At 31.2% G+C, this 18,709-nt stretch overlaps 1 protein-coding gene and 1 long non-coding RNA gene across 3 annotated transcripts in view; one reads left to right on the plus strand and one right to left on the minus strand.

Moving 5' to 3' along the window:
• LOC132936117 (lutropin-choriogonadotropic hormone receptor-like) overlaps positions 1–18,709 on the plus strand; it is an 80,555-nt gene that overhangs the window by 56,612 nt on the left and 5,234 nt on the right. Inside the window, exon 16 of one of the 2 annotated variants that reach the window (XM_061002802.1) lies at positions 17,526–18,053. The exons of the other annotated variant lie outside the window; for it this stretch is intronic. Coding sequence (XP_060858785.1) covers positions 17,526–17,649 — 124 coding nt within the window. The 3' untranslated portion in view covers positions 17,650–18,053. Of the gene's footprint in view, positions 1–17,525; positions 18,054–18,709 lie in introns of those variants that run through there. 2 annotated transcript variants of the gene reach the window in all.
• LOC132936121 (uncharacterized) lies at positions 17,006–18,152 on the minus strand. Its single transcript, XR_009663399.1, has 3 exons — positions 18,044–18,152; positions 17,810–17,928; positions 17,006–17,645 (listed from the first exon to the last, which is right to left on the minus strand). It is a non-coding gene; the product is annotated as an uncharacterized LOC132936121 (long non-coding RNA).

Below are 18,709 nucleotides of genomic sequence, written 5' to 3' on the forward strand. Positions count from 1 at the left end.
CATTTTTTCAATTAACGGAAATCACTCACTTTTGTATGATACTGCGTTGACAGGGTTGGAGTGTTTCATATTATGTTATATACTATTGTATATTATATTTAATTAATCGAATGATTTATGAGATGATTGGAAAAAAAACAAAATTAACGATTGTATTTTTAACGATTTTGGAAAATTATTAGTTTTTTAAGAAAAGTAGCGGAATATTACTCACTATTGCAGCAGCTGGGTTTTTTTATATTTGACTTTCATCAGGAAAACTTTAAAATTAGCTTGCTTTAAAAGAAATCTAATTGTGCTGTTTGAATTGTGTATAAAAAATATATAGGTATATCAAATTAAAAAAAAGTTGCGATGAAAGCGTTCAGATCAACGTGTATTTTGTTTCCTTCAAACTTGTTTAGTAGTTTTCACGTGACTACTCGATATTATTACACAACGGTATTTCTATAGTGTTATTATAATGTATACAAATATAATGTAAGTATAACAATAGTTAATTTTTCCGTACCAAACGCGTTTTCAAACAACACTAAGACCAACCACCGAGCGTTATATCACAGCTGCGAACTTACAGCAAACTAGCTCGCAAACTATTGACCGAGAACACATTAATATTAATTCTGTACCGCGGAACTCTATGGTAACAATGTATTACCGCGATAATATACCACGTCTACGCAACAATTGGTCGGCCACCTGTATACGAAGGAGTCATACATTTCTAACACTATACCTATTATAAATGCATGATATAGATATGGGACGTATCTACTGTGGTCATTGGCCGCGCATACGACTTAATCATCGTCTTTTATTTTTATTCGTCACAATTGCTGACTCTTAGACTCTGTGTACACTGTAGGTAGCTAGGTACTAACCTCCATAGTAGTTGTAGGCAAATACGATTCGGGCAAATAGCCGACGTTGTATAAATATGTACTTAATACGTATATATCATAACAGTAATGATTCTCATACACGCGAAATCTAACCTTATTATTGTTTTCATCGTCCGTGTACAAAACGCAAATCTGTCTACGTTTTGGTGAAAATAATCGTCATTGGATTAGGCGGACAATGTTTAGAATGTGTAGTAATAGGTACCTACGGTTATATAAACGTATTTTCTCATTATTTTATTATAAACAATTTTGTTTTTGATGCGATTCAGTTTTGTGATCCCAGTATAAATAAAATAACATAAATAATGAATTCAATACGGTTTGACACGGTTTTATTGTATTTTATTAAAGCTAGGTATTATTATTGATGTTTTAAATCAAATAAATACTCCCGGGCACAGGTTAAACAGAACTACGATTAATACTATGAGTATTATTATAATCCGATTGAGCTTATAATGTGTGTAGGGGGTGAGCTTGTGCTCCAAACCTGTGTAGCCTGAAACAGTTTAGGCCGCGCATTTCATTATACAGAGCAATTCACCAAGCCGGTTCACCCCCTTTTTTTCTTCGACAGTACAAAAAGCAGTTATTCAAAAATGTTAGAATTTTTAAATACACTTCAAGGCCAATATAGGCCATTATAGGCCGGATAATTTTTCTGAAGAACTTGACGTATAATAATCGAAATTCGTGACGGTAGTTTTTGAATTATTCAGCTTTGTGTTCGGAGGATAAAAGGTCCACAGTAATAGCCTTATAAAATATGGAGACAATGGTGATTTTAAAATTTTAGACATTCATATTATTATATCAATCTATCGACATTTATAATCTGTAAAAATAAATTCTAGTTCCAGTATTACTCATATTTTATATTTTTGTAAAACCATTTTTAAGGACTATTCATAGCGTATTCAACGCGTACGCATTGTTTTTAAATCGTGGCTTGTATTTGAAAATCAAATTCCGTTTAATGTTATTAATTACAATAATTAAAACGATACACAATTTTCGCGTTCATCGTTATCAAGAATTATTACGTTATCCAAGTCTTGCGTTTATCGTTATTCAGAACCAAAACGTTATGCAAGTTTTGCGTTTGTCATTATTTAGAATATTAAAACGTTTTACGTTTATCGTTATTTAGAATATTGTCAATACCCATTATAGTATTAATAATAACTAATGCGGGTATGGCCCGGATACAGAATATAATAATATAATGAATTCTAATGTGCCTAAATTAATATTTCTACGAAACCGATATAACTTTTAAACAAATGGATTTTAAATTATTTCGTTTCACGTTATTTTTTGTTCGATGAAATTCTATAAATTAACGTTTTGCGACGTTATTTGTTTAATGGTATTATACGTCTTTAAATTACGTTTTGTTTAATGATACAATTTGTTAATCGTTATGTTTTGTTTTGCAATATTTAACTATTTTTGACTATCGCTTTCCGTTACAGTTACGTTTATAAATTCCAATCGTTTTTTTTTTCAAATATAACGTTATAATCATAACGTTACTATAACGTTTGCAAGCCCTGTTTTAAATATCATGTTTATTGTACATATAATAATAATAATAATAATAATAATAATCTTTATTAACGAAAATATAATTCCAAATTACATTTTTTTTTATATTAAGTATATAATACAAAATATTTATTTCTATGATACCTATAGATTAATTCACAACAATAATTATACAATTACATCGAACGGCATACAAAAATATTACTTAGTAATACCTAAAAAAAAAAAAAAAACAGAAGACTTAATCAATTATTTTATTTGATATAACTTAAGATTTGAACAGAAAATTCTGTTAATATTATGTACAAGGCTTTTAATTTTAAAAATGTCATCTCACGAGTCCAATGTGTTGTTATTATTAATCAATAATAATATTATACTATGAGAGCAATTTCGATAGTTTACCATAAATTAGCGACAGTAACTCGTTCGAGGCATAAACTTGTCTATGTGAACCGTATACCGTTAACCATCATATTCTTGACAACTATACAGCCTTGAAATATTCTTCTTTTTCTGACGTAACCCAGTCGGCTGTCTACCAATAAACTCTTGCTTTTGACGTAAAATTACGTTCAATATCCAACCAACTGTTCTGACAGAAGATTCCAAATCCTTCGTGTACGCACGAAGGTAATCATCCCACGACAACACAAGTTTCGTTCTGTACTCAAGACGAATAATTATAATCGACCGACGATGGCATTATGATTAGAACATTAAATTACCTACATCATAATATAGTTCCTGCAGTTCCTGTGTGGCTGTGTACACATTCGTTGACGTGCTTACAGTTCACATACAGGGTCATTCACCAAGCATGCTCACCCCCTTTTTTCTTCTTAAATAATGGAGTTTTTCAAAATTTGATTTTTGGAATTTTTAAATACCTATATACCAAAAGACCATATTTTCAAATTCTTGAGTTTTTTTTTTGGTACTACTAAATAAGTGTCCTGTGTAGATAAAAACTTCTCTTTTTCAAATGAGGATCCTCCTTTTCAACTGTAAATTATTCTGTGGATAACTTTTCCGAAAATATTGACGTATTAGAATCAAAATTCGTACGATTAGTTTTTGAGTTATATAACTTTGTTTTCTAAGGATAAAAGTTCCACGGTAATGGGCTTATAAAAAACGGGAGCTATAGTGAACATTTTGAACATTATATTAATCCATCGACTCTAAATAATTTAGAGTGAAAAACGGGTGTTCTGATTTGAAAAAAAAAACAGAAGCTTATATCGGAACAAGACACTACTCCTGAAGCAGTAGAAACAAATTCAAGAATTTGAAAAAATGTGTTTGAGTATAATATTTATAAGAACTCCTGAAATCTAAAAACAAATTCAATATTGAAGGAAAAATTGAAGGTGAGCAAGCTTGGTGAATCACTCTGTATCGTTATACTGCACCGTCGATCCCGAATAATTGTTCATTAGGAATTGGTAGTTATGTTGATTCTTCTGTAATTTCGCACAGTTATAACTATGAATGATTTATAATATATTTAGGTAAATATTCTATGAGCCATAATTAATTACGGTGCGATTTTAAGGCGGGAACATGCCAATCTTAGATGTACGAGAAGATAAATAAAATAATCAACTATGCGTGAGCTACAAAAATGAAATTATAAAAAAAAAAAAGTTTAAAATTTGTGGGATATACGAGTATGTTATATAAACTTATAAATAATAAATTATTTACATATGTTTATTGTGTTTAACCGAGAAAATTACAACACTCCATCGTAGTTCTTGATTGATGTACCGTAGTATATTTATATTTTCTAAAATAATTAACTACCTAATAAGTGTCTAGTATTAAAAAAAAATTTCCCCTGTAATACTGCACGGCATAATTAATTATTAATATAATTTTAATACTACTCCACGTCTCCACGAATTAGATTAACGACTCATGTGATAATAATAATATAATTTTTATTGAAGTAATCCTCAAAGGTTGTTACTAAAAAGTTGAAAATTACGAAAATGCGATGTTATAGTTTCTTATAATAATTTTCTATCAAATGAATCGTTAGATGTTATCATATACATTTAACCAACATAATTATATTTAAAGATGTTTACTTGTATTACCATTTACCCATTTCAATATTATTTTATTAAACATAATATTATATAGGAAATCCAAAATCCAAAAAATTTATCTCAAGAATAAATATGAATTTTTATCTACGATTAAAAAAATTGTATTTTTACTCAGTCGAATGTATAAACGAGTTTTCCTACATTTGTTGATTTTTCCGTTTTTATGATTAGTTATTAGTTTTGCAAATTATACTGTACCTAGTTTTAAAATAAGTCAATAAGTCAGAACTATTTACAATTGATAAACGTATTTTGTCATCATGTAGGTACCTCTTACCTTATTTCGAGTGCATATTCACAGTCGTTTAGTTCCTAATTAAATAAAAAACATTTAACTAACATGCCCACCGTACAACCTCAAAAACTAATAATGTTAAAAATCTGATTTTCAAAGAAAGTTGAACATTTTAAGGAAATTTCAATGAAACAAAAAAATTTTCAATCCCACTTTTCTAGTTTTTACCATTCCATCATCGCCCGTATTCGAACGATAACGATAACAGGATAGGTCAATAGCTGATTGATGGTATAACATAATTTATTACTACCATCACATAAATTATATTATTACTGTGTACACGTAGACTTGTTTCTTAAGATTCAACAGGACCAATTTCCAACCACGACAGCGGAAAAGCATTTGAATCTCAAGCGCTTTCCAACTTATTTGCAAAAAAAACACCTTTTATATCATTTATGGCATTTCTGCAATCGACTCTGTGCATTATTATTTCAAGGAAATTCAAGGAAATTTTACTACGATGTAGACATTAATTAAACGAAAACTGTTTTCCATTGGCATAGGTCATCGTCCACTCAGTTGGATTGAGCTTAATTAACCGTTGAAGTAAATATTTTTAAAAACACCATTGAGATGGATTTATATATTCCAAAAACATTTAATATAATACTCTATATATACATAATATAGTATAGTTAAAATAAAAAATAAGGTTTTTTTTTTTTAGGAAAAAAATAATATTATTCCTATTTTCATAATATTATTTACGTTTTATTAACTCCATATTTTAATTAAAAAAACATATAGCTATAGACAACCAGAACGAAATAAGGTCTATCATTATTTTGAATGTTTTTGCAATCATATATTGTAATTACATTTCTATTTATTTATTTAGTTATAACATAAACAAAATTATATTAATTTTAAATCTAAAATAGTAGTTTGTGGACAGTATACATGTACAATACTGAATAGTTTAATATTAATAAAAGTTATGATAATTAATTAATCATATATTACTATGGATATATTATGCAATACTGACATATTGTAATGAGGTTTATTGGGGAATCAAGTTTTTTAGCTTTACAGACATAATATGCATAAATGGACTAATAATTATAACTAATAACAATAACATAAAATTATTGATTATTATTAATACTTTTAAACATGTATTCTTCCGTCTTCGCAAGAAAATACCCTCTTTTACTTTTCATAATTTTATGTTGGACAATTTTTTAACGTTATCATTTTTGTTTTCTTTTTTGATTGACAACATACTTTAAATTTTTAATATCATATCCCGAAGCAAAATAGTTTACTACGTATTTAAAATTTAAATACATTAAAACGAACTTTAGCACGGGTTTTTAATTAATTGCAAGTAGGTATTTAAAGTTCTAATTAGCTGTATAGTCAACAGGTGTACCCGGCCAAATGTTGTCCCATAACTTCTCCACTCATCTATACTTAAAGTACTTATCACTAATTAACTATTTGTTTGATATTCGATTTTTATATAAAATCAAAGAAGTAGGTACACAAAAAAATATTTTAGTTTGAAATATAAAATCAATAATGTCATTCGAAAAATATTGTAAAAATGTATTTGTCGGTGTTATCAATATTATCACTCGAAAAAGTAAGAAATTTAAAAAAAAAAAACGATAAAAATTTAAAAAATATAATTTTTTTTTTCCAAAAACGTTGAAAATGTTATTTTGCAATGACATCAGATTGTGTAAAATTAATGAAATTTTGACGGATCGCTTTGTGTTATGATTTACTTTTACGGGCTTTTGGAGATATACAATTTTTTGTTTCTCGTATTGTCTCATAGAACACTGTTGAAGACATGATATTATAACATTGCTGCTTTGACTGTTTGAACAACTGTTTGACTGTTGGTATACATTTGTCAGCCGTTGGGTAGTGAGTGGGATCGGCGACGACGATAGAAACAACAACAACAATAATAACAATAACAATAACAAAAATAATAATCATTACAATAATAATATGTGCAGCCGCAAGACGGATTTAAACAACAATAACAGTGCCCAAAGTCCCGGCAACAGCTATTTTCGGGGGTTGATGGCACACTTGAAGTTAAATGGCATTGCAGGGCAAAATATGCGAAATACGCTTTGGTCAACGGACTGTGGACTCGATTATATGATAATATGCACGTCGAACGGCTGAACGTTTCCGCGAAAGGAGCCAATTCCGGCCGAGAAATAAGTGGGCGCAGCTCGTTCGCCGCCCTGCACACTCGAAATAATAATATAATGTTATAAGCAATTTATATAATGGGTATAGTAGTGATGCGCACGCTCGTTTTCGGTCGTGTAGGACTTAGGCATCGGGTGCGTATTATTTTTTGTGGTCGCGGACAAAACGACTTGTATGCCGTCGTCGTCGAACGAGGACATTTGGGCGATCGGGTTTTGTTTGATGTGCTCTGTACGTCAATCACGCGTATCCATCCGTTTCTAAAACGTCCTGTGTATTATTTCGTTATAGTCCTGCCATCAACGTCTACGGTTATAGGTTGTCGGATGCAATAATAATGTAGGTCGAGACGATGTTTAGAAAATTCCTCTGTTTTTTTTTTTTTTTTTTCCAAACGAGTGGAAATAACATTAAAATAATATTCATGACAATTCGTAGGTATTATAACTCACTGTGCACCGAAAACAGGTTAGGTTAGCTACGGTATAATTAGTTTGCATAGTATTAATTATGTACCTACACTCGATCAAAAACCCAAACCACGGTAATTGGTTTGTATATAATACCTGTTACGTGGAACTATTACTTATTACGGTTTAAGTTTTGACGTGCAGTATGCATTTTATATAACACTCTTAATTGTTTATCAATTTAAAATTTAAATTACAGTTTCGTGTTAAAAAGCTAAAAGTGTTGCCAGTAATTCCATTCTCGATCATTTGGTCGTTATAATATTTATATAATACTAATGAACATCGACTTATAACAATCAAATCGTGGCTCTGCGCATAGATTGTTATTTTTATTTTCTGATAAAATCGTACGTTTAAATATAAAATACCGGAAAAACATCACCCGCGACCGTCATGTACCTATATTGCCTATTCATAACGCCGTGTGATAGCAATAATGTTTATTTCGTCAAATTAAAACTAAAAGAAAAAAAAATCTGAGAGGTCGTTAAATCGCTTGGACTACGTATGACTCCCTCTCTATAAATACACATCTGTGCGTTCTACGTGTTGTGCATTATCGTTCGGCACCTCTGTGTGTTAACTGTTCTCATTGCACTCAGTCCTACTTACTGCTCGGCCGTCGATCATTATACGACCATACTCAACCTGAGGCGTGCCAAAAATTTTTTTCCAGCCTAAGTATTTAACTCAAAATATTGTGAATCCACTAATCGTTGAAGAATCGCAAAAGGCCATAAGATTATAATTAATAATATATAGCTATTATAACTTGTTTATTTTTATATTTTTTGAACTCGAAATTTTTTTCAAAATTTCTTTTTGTCAAATCGTCGTACGATTAACATATTATTTTAAAAAGTGTTAATTTAAAATGCCAACGAATAACTAAAGATAGTCGAAATATTTTTTGAATAATATTATATTTATTGACGACAAAATAAATATTTCGTGAAAATGTTCGGTTATTCCTTTCCGAGAATTACCACCAAAAATCAAAATCAACTTTGTCAAAATCTCCTACGGGAGTAAATATTTTCGCTCTCCCGCTGTTTTTCCCCGTAGCTTTTCCCAATAATTATAATGAGAAAATTGATGAGCATTTCCCACTATTGATCGCCCAGAGTATTAGATAAAAATTGTCTACCGGAAACCACCTGTAATCTCATATTGACGGTTTAAGCAAATTTTCCACACACACACACACCACACATGAATCCAGGGATTGAAACCGTACATATTTTTTTCGATTTCGGTTTCGGTTATCGGTATTGATTTTTTTTGACTTTGTTTTCGGTTTCGGTGTCGATTGCGGGTTTTAACGGTTTAAACCGGTATTCAAAATCGGTATCCAATATCGGTTTCAAGTCCTGCATTATTATTATATTATTATAATGACCAGAGCTTGAAACCGAAAATATATTTCCCGATTTTGATTTCGGTTTCGGATATTGGCATTTATTTTTTCTGATTTCGTTTTTGGTTTTGAATACTGGTTTTGAATTTTTCCGATTTTGATTTCGGTTTTGATTGCCGGTATTGTTTTTTATCGATATCGGTATCGATTTCAGTTTTTAACGGTTTTAACCGATATTTAAAATCGGTATCAAATATCAAGTCCTGCAAAAAATCATTGTAAATCATTGTATATAATCTAAAAGACCAAGTATGGCTAATAATATTATTTATTCGGTTTACATTTATATATACCTTTACAAGTAAAGTGTAAGACCGCGTGAAATCTTAACCGCGAATTTTCAGACCCACCGTAGAACTCTTAAAATACGCATTGACGTAGCAGTGAGTGTGCGCGACCGGGTCGTCGCGTAAAAATCGGATCCTCGACATCGAGTGCGACGTGCGGAATACACCAGACCACCGAACTGTCCGAACGATTACTACTGGAATGGCTACCATTCCATCTACGATATATATATATTGCCCGCTGATCTTTACATAATTAATACAACATCGTCAAATACGGGCGGCCAGACGACCGCGATTAATAGCAAATAAATACCTAGCGCGCAAATGCCGCGAAATCGCATTCCCCGGCCCTGGAAGACCGCACGCCTGATCGACAGCTGGTGCTTTGTCCAAGTACGCCTATCGTATAATTGTGTCTACGTTATAATATTCGGCCATTATAGTATTGTATCCACCTCTTGTGTAATTACACTGCGCTATGACGTTATATAGTCGTCCGCTGCGTCAGGGTCAGACGGGATATATTATAAATGATTTGATATAATATATATATCATATTATTATCATCCGCGAGACAATAATAGCCACTAACATATTTTCGAAAATATATATATTATTATTTTTTGGAGGAGTTTATTAGTTACAATTTTCGAAAAATCACTGTTGTCGTCATTACGAAAAGCTTATATTTTTGGAACAAAATAATTTTTTTATAGTTGGCGATCATAAGGTTTTTACTCTGAAGTAGAAGTTATTTTTTGAGCATATTTAAATAGAAAAGAAATGTATTACGTTTTAAGACGAGTGGAGTGGAGTAAACTTGAAGAGTACCTACGGCTAAGCGACCTAGCTGACTAGGTCTATAAGAGGTATTATACGATACTTTCAAATTATGTTTTCGGTACTGAATCTTAATAATAATATTTACTTAACATTTCAAAAAATTATATTGTGTTATCCAGTGCAGATCGGTTTCGTATTTAAAAAAACAAACCTAATCGCTTCAAAAATCAAAAACCACCTGCACTGCCGATTTGTCCGTGTTAAACGTATAGTAAAACATTTCAGATATAGATCAATCGGTTCTTTACAGTGCTACAGGAAAAACTATATTCGCAAAAAAAAAAAATAATAATAACGACTACTTGAACAGTATATTATTATAATTCCGTATGATGTATATACCACATCTGTACAACAGCGAGTCCTACGAACATTTTCTAAATACATCTTAACATATAGCGTCATCAAACTTCCATTAAAATCCCCGCCAGACAACCTGCGGCAGAAGATCTCACCTGTTGTACCTATGCACATCTCCTCATTATGTATGCTTGCACAATAATATACCTATTATGTCGAAATACTGTACATATCGTTATATGTTAAATATAATATTACCCGTTTTTATTGTTTTTGATATGTCTCACGCACGTGCGCGTTTTCTCCGAGTTCTGCGAAAAAATACCTAATAAAAACATTAGGTGCAACAATCTGAATTCCGAACGATCGCGTATCGAATTACAGTGCACATTAAAACGCAGTCGAGTGATAAATCCGAATATAATAAAATCTAATATTGTTGAGTGGAGCGCTGCCGAGTACTTTAAAATAACATCGCACGATATTGAACAGCTACGACGGAGACGTACGAAACGGCGTTTTGAAAGTTCTATTTCTCTTTTTTAATCCTCGTCCATTTTAACGCTAGTCGACAAAACAATTATTACGGGTGCCACTCGATTCAAACAAAATATGAGATATCACTTTGTCAGTATAATGTCACAGAACTTGAATTTCGCGGTAGCCCATGTAATAATATTATAGTTGTAACCTTATGGTTTTTTTCCGACTTGGGTTTTCTCTTTTCGAGAAACACTAAAATATTCCGTCCAACGCGCTCAATTCGACATCTACACTATTCGTTCATTAATATCGATGTCCGACCTATATTGAACAAATATCGAAAATATAATATAATATTAGTATTTAGTTGGATATTTTAACGTAGAACATTTCAATGGCTTTGCTGTACTCGCGTGATGACTTCGCAGGAGTATAATTATGATATTGTTATAACAACGAAATGTATAACAATATTATATCATAATATTATAGGTACCAATTTTTACATTTGTTCAAAAACAAATTATATTTAAATCAATAATTTCGCAAAACACGATAATATTGCATTTGACAATTATTTTTATTTATTTTTTTTTTGTTCATAATAATTAATTTCCACTGAACTGTCGAGACACGCATATTAATTGCATTTTATAAAGCACCGTTGGATAACAAAACACCGGTCACGAGTCAATAACCTACTGCACAACACTTTGATGACGTTGTACAGTATTGTACTTGGAAATCTATAGCCCACATCGGGTACCTGTGACTTGAACACTGCTGACCAGTGAAACACATTTAGTTATAATGTCGTGCAGTTCGCGCTTAAAATATTTCGGATTATAATAACATAATAACATATTATTATTTTCTATTTAAAATTTCCTCTCATTTCCCCGTCAGTATTGTGTTATAATATACGCTTGTAGATCATGAAAAGTAAATAACTTCCACAAAGTGATATCTTATTCGCTATTCGTTTTTAACCTTCCGAGCCTTCGTGCTCCAAACAATGATATTGTAAACGGCTGGGTGATTTGGTTAGGGTGTAAACATATTTTTATGTCAATTGACCGTCATTATCTAATGAGTATAAGACGTCGATTTTAATTCAGTGCGATGAATTAGCATCATAAATAGGTATAACAACAGTCATGTTTTACTCTAGGAGTCAGCACATAATATACCTAGTTAATATTTTGTATTGTTGTGTAATGTATATTATGTAATAAAGGGGAACTGGGGAGGTAATACTATATTGTATGGGTATAGGGTGTTTATAATTGGAAGTTATATAGGTTACATTAATACGGTGCCTAATCGATATTGTAAAATAACATCAATATTTATTTTATAATAAAAAAAAATTATACAAGAGAAGGTTTTAGGTTTATGTGTGAAAGGGTGGGTAGCTTCAGTGATTGCCCTTATGGGTAAAAATATGTTTGTCACGCCACTGTTCCATATACAGCCGCAGGTGTATACCGGAAGATTGATTTAACGTCTTACACTCATTATTCAAAAAGTAATAATGTTTTTGAAAATACTTTTGTTACATGGTTTACATGGATACATAAAAAACAACGTTATTATTACAATTATATTTTTAAATTTTTTAAAATCATTATATTTTTTAAGTTTTTACTTTTCTATATTACAGCGTACAGTTGTAATTGCATTTTTTGAAAGCAGTATATTTTTTCGAGTATTTCGATACGTGAATTTCGAATTCAGGACGGGTAGTTCAAGAGTTATAAGTATGTATTTAAATTATCCGTGAGTGGAGTAGTGGACCAACATTTTGCGGGGTAACCACTCCACACTGACCATCAAAACTTTAAATACTTATAGCTGCTAATAAACCACTCGTCCTAAATTCAATTTATATGTATCGAAATAGGTACTTAGAAAAATATTCTGCTTTGGAATATGAAATGAAAAATGTACACTATCGTTCAAAAAAGTAAAAAGTTAAGGATAAAAAATATTCAAAAGTATAATAATTATATATATTTTAAAAATGTTGCTTTGACTAGAAACCATGAACATTTTTTTAAAAAAAAACATTTTTACTTTTTGAAATAATGAGTGTTCGATGATGAAATAATTACCTGGTATATCGGTTTTTCATACAGGTAGGCGTACACTATATTATATTTATATTGACCAAAACGTAATTTCATTTCATAACGCATTTCACTACGTAAGTAAGTTAATTAATTCGAGTTAGCACCGAATACGGTACAATATTAATCTGTTTAGCAAAATATAAAATTGCGATAATTTTCACGACGCGCCTGCTCGTAACCCCTCTTTGATATTATTGTTTTTGTTACAATGATTTTTATCGAGACCACGTTTTGCATTTGTTGCGAAAATTGCTATGTATATTAGCTATGGGTTTTGATTGAGGTGGGTAAAGACATTTCGCATTTTTAAAACACATGCACATCGTTAAAATAATATAGAAAATTACAATAAATTATAATGCAGTCTACAAACTCATTCGAATTTCAATACTCAACTCTGCCAGTCATACTGAGAAACAAGTTAAATTCTAATTTACAACACGCAAAACTTAATCAACGAATAATATGTACAGGAAGTACCACACCCCTACACACCACCAAAGACGCTCTTGTCAGACGTATATTAGTTCTCATCTACTTTTCTCTTCGTAGGTATTATCGTCACGAGTTGTAGCACATTGTTTCAATTCTCGAAATGATCGACTTAAACCACATTTATACGCTCAGACCGATTTTACTAGTTCATATATTATACTTTGTCAGTGGATTATTTTTCGTGCATTCCCATATTATACAGGATGATTCACTAGGCATGCTCACCCCTTCTCCCCCCCCATTTTTTCCTTTAATAATGACATTTTTAAAATTCTGATTTTTGAATTTTTAAATTTACTGAAAGACCATTTTTTTTAATTCTTGAATTTTTTTTGTAATACTTAAGGTCTGTCTGGTGGCGACTCAAATTTCTGTATTTCAAATGAAAACCTCCCTTTTGCGAATGTAATTTATTTACCAGATAATTGTTCTGAACATTTTGATATATTATATGAATAAAAATTCAAACAAGTAGTTTTTTTTTTTTTTTTATGTACTAATAAGACCATGATAATGGGTTTGAAAGATATGAGGTCTAAGGTTATTTAAAATATGTTGGTGATTATTATTAGTTTATAAACATCAATAATTTGTAAAAATAGTCCAAGTATAATAAATACTAGATGCACTATAGTTACATCTGTTTTAAATTGTTGTGAAACCACTTTTAAGGACTATTATCTTTGGAATAAACATGTTGATAACTGAGAAACTACTAGTTTAAATTTTGAATCGAGTATATCAAAACTTACGAAAAAAATATTTACTAATGATGTACGGTAAAAAAGTGGGGTACTCATTTGAAAAATTGAAGTTTTTTATCACCACAGGACGCTTCTTATGCGGTACAAATTCCGAAAATCATATTTTGAATAATAACTGCATTGGCAAAGAAAAAAGGGGTATGAGCGTGCTTGGCGAATCAATCTGTATAAAGTGGTTTTTATTGCATATTATTATTTTTAGCGTACCTATGGTGTCTCACGATAATATTATATTAAACGATGCACACATAATAAACGCTCAAATGAACACGCGAGTGGTCTATAGAATTCCAATATTATATTATTATATTCTCTGCCGACGAGTTAAAACCGTATCGTCTCTCATGATGTATACTATATAATATTGGGTAACATAATTGATCCAAACAGTTTTTAATGTGTGTGACCGATAAACTCGAATGGGCACGTCATATCCACGCGGACAGAAACCTAAATCGCATCGGTATTATAGATACCTAATATAGGAGCTGGTATATAGTGCATAATATGTAATAATATCGTAATATGTATTGTGTATATAACTATCGGATTACTCGAGATGGACTGTCCTAAGTTTCTGGATAAATTACACGTGGAATCGATCCGGGGGTACCGCGTACACTATATTCGAATAATAATGTAATATCGATTTTTCTTTCTATTCTTTATCTCATAGCTATACGGTCGCGAAACAATGTCTACAATGCATAGATAGGTAGGTTATATTATAATAATGGCTATACGCGTATGAATTGTTTTTAAATATTATCTTCATTGTACATAATATTATTATAACGTACGAGGATCGAAAAGTACATAGGAATTTTGCATTGAATGCGTTTTAATTTTAAAAACATCCCCTCGCGAGTCCGATGAGTTGTTTTTATTGCTTGGTAATGATATTATGAGAGCTATTTCGATATCTCACCACAAACTACCGACGGTAACCCGTTCGAGTCGTGGTTTGTCTATATGTAAACCGTACCCCGTTAACCGTCATAGTCTTAAAAACTATACAGCCTTGAACAATTATTTCTACTGACGTAACCTTGTCTACCAATAAACGCTTGCTTTTGACGTGAAAATCCAACCAACTGTTCTGACAGGAGACGCCAAATCTTCGTACGAAGGCATCCCACAGCAATACAAAGTTCCGTCCTGAACCCAAGACGAATAATTATAATCGTCCGCCTATTATACGTCACGCATTATGATTAGAACATTAAATTACATAATAATAATAGTTCCTATAGTTCCTGTGTACACATTCGTCAGCGTACTTACAGCTCACTTACAAGATGATTTACCAATCATGCTCACCTCCCTTTTTTCTTCTTCAATAATGCAGTTATTCAAAATCACATATTTTTAGATTTTTTTAAGTACTATATACTAAAAGAGTGTCCTGTGTAGATACAAACTTCTTTTTTTCAAATGAGAATTCTCCTTTTCAACTTTAAATTATTCAGTGGATAATTTTTCCTCTACAACACAAAGTTCCGTCCTGAACCTTATACGAATAATTATAATCGACCGCCTATTATACGTCACATTATGATTTGAACATTAAATTACATAATTATAATAGTTCATGTAGTTCCTGTGTACACATTCGTTGATGTGCTTACGGCTCACACACAGGATGATTCACCAAGCATGCTCACCCTCTTTTTTCTTCTTAAATAATGCAGTTATTCAATATCACATATTTTTAGATTTTTTGAAATATTCCATCAAAGCCTTAGATACCACATTATCATATTCTTGAGATTTTTTTAAGAACTACTAAAAGAGTGTCCTGAGTGGATAGTGGATACAAACTTCTTTTTTTCAAATGAGAATCCTCCTTTTCAACTGTAAATTATACAGTGGATAAATTTCCACGACAACACAAAGTTCCGTCCTGAACCCAAGACGAATAATTATAATCAACCGCCTATTATACGTCACATTATGATAAGAATATTAAATTACATAATTATAATAGTTCCTGTAGTTCCTGTGTACACATCGTCGGCGTACTTACAGCTCTCATACAGGATGATTCACCAAGCATGCTCACCCCCTTTTTTTCTTCTTCAATAATGCAGCTATTCAAAATCACATATTTTTTAGATTTTTTAAATAAACTATTCAAGCCTCAAAGACCACATTTTCAAATTCTTGATATGTTTTAAGTACTACTAAAGGAGTGTCCTGTGGAAATACAAACTTCTATGCTTCAAATGAGAACCCTCGTTTTCAACTGCAAATTATTCAGTGGATAAATTTTCTGAAAAATTCGACGTACCAGAATATTACTACGAGTAGTTATTGAGTTATTTAACTTTGTGTTCCAAGGAGAAAACGTCCATGGTAATGGGTTTAAAAGATAATATGTGGGTTATTGTGATTCAAGCATTTTAATCATCAATATTATTAATTTGTAAAAATGGCCCGAGTATGATGAATACTAAAGTTTCAATATTACGTCCATTTTATATTTTTGTAAAACCATTTTTAAGGACTATTAATTATCCTTAGAACAAACCTATTAGTAACTGAGGAACTAATCATTCAAAATTTGAATTTGGTACATTAACATTTTAAAATAAATTATTTACTTCATAATTTACAACCAAAGACTATAAAAGTGAGTGTGGATGTTATTTGAAAAACAGAAGTTTGTATCACCACAGGACACGTCTTGAATAATACAAAAATACAAAAAACTCAAGAATTTGAAAAAATTGTCTTTGAGTAGGTATATATTTGAAAACTCCAAAAATCAGGATTTGAACGAATTCATCATTAAAGGTGAAAATAGTGGTAAGCATGGTTGGCAAATCAACCTGCAGTAATATATTGCGGCGGCGCTTTTTTTGATATTTTAAAATAACTAGAGCATAGAGATCAAATGAAATAAAAATGTAAAATTATAAAAAAGACTGTTTACGGTCGCCGAGCAAATGCCAATGCTGAATGTGTACTATTACAACAATATAATAAATTCACCATTACTCTGTTTATTATCCACCTACGCACGTGAATATTGCATGACTTTTTTTTTTATTCTTCTCTGTGAAATTGTTGGTGAAACATTTACAACGTTAGATTGTATTGGGTACTGCTTCAGCCTCTTAGCTATATAAAACCATAATAATGTATATACCTACCATGTGTATAATTAAACATATTTAGATATGTAAGAATTGCACGTTATACAAGTATTGTGTTGATATTTATTATACCTTTGTTCTGTTTTGTTTTTGTTTTTTTTTTTTTTTTACTCCGCTACAGGTTCGGTCTTTGTTTGGAGAATGAGAAAGAGTACAAAGTGATTTATTCAACGCAAACCAACAACACCCAACGCTTAACACCGGTGCACAGACACACTTTGTCGTTGACGTTGCCACAGCCCTGAATGAAAAACATTCGACAAAATCTACTATTATTATTATTTTCATCGTATAATAATTATTCATTTTTTTTTATTATTATCATTACTATTATTATTATTATTATTATTTACAGTTCTCATAATATCATATTATTATTATATAGCTTATTATTACTATACTGACCATCGGCGATTTCACACAGTCGACCGACGGGCGACTTTCGATCGCAGGGTCATCTCCGGGGAACAGTCTACGATAATAACCACCTGCTTGAAACTCGTAATCTGAACCGTTTAAAATCTCTTGTAAACATAATAATATAATATTATAAATATATTTATCAGTACTATATGCAATACAGATATTAATTAGACTACCAGTTTTGCCGCATATATATTATAGCTATAATAATATTACCTAACTTTTTCCCGAGTATTCAGAACTTTCCGTTATCCGGTGGCTGCTTTCCGCACTCGACCCATCACTCGACCCATCACTCGACCCATCACTATGCGCATTATTATCATAATATTATCGTCGTCGATTGCTCGCATCAATTTTACAATTTTCTATCGGCGATACAATTACATACAGAAACATTTTACCTGCACCCACTCTCTAATTCAATGGCTATAATATATATGCTGCCCCGCACACTCGGTCTATGACTCTGAATTATTTTTCTCTCGGTGCACAACAAATAATATCATTATCCGTGCCCGTTGTTTTACTCATGCTCGGAACTTATCATGCCTGGGTTTGAAAAAATAAAACGGAAAATTCGTAAGATATCGGCTATATAATATATAATAATTCTCATAAAATATTCACAACCGATTGTCGGTATATACCTGTTACTACCAGGTATTATTTACTGCGGAGCTATACCAAGATCGTATATTCTTCTTATTACTACAACTATCGTTATTATCGTTTATATTATATTAATTTTACTATTAAAATAATAGTGCACCGCTGACACGTTTGCCGACGTCGTCGTCAACCACTCACCGAGACGCTGTTTTTCTACTTTTTTTTTTTAAATTTAATTGAGATTAAACAACAATCGTAAACTTCACGAGA

Source organism: Metopolophium dirhodum, chromosome 1, assembly GCF_019925205.1.
Source record: "Metopolophium dirhodum isolate CAU chromosome 1, ASM1992520v1, whole genome shotgun sequence".
NCBI lineage: Eukaryota > Metazoa > Arthropoda > Insecta > Hemiptera > Aphididae > Metopolophium > Metopolophium dirhodum.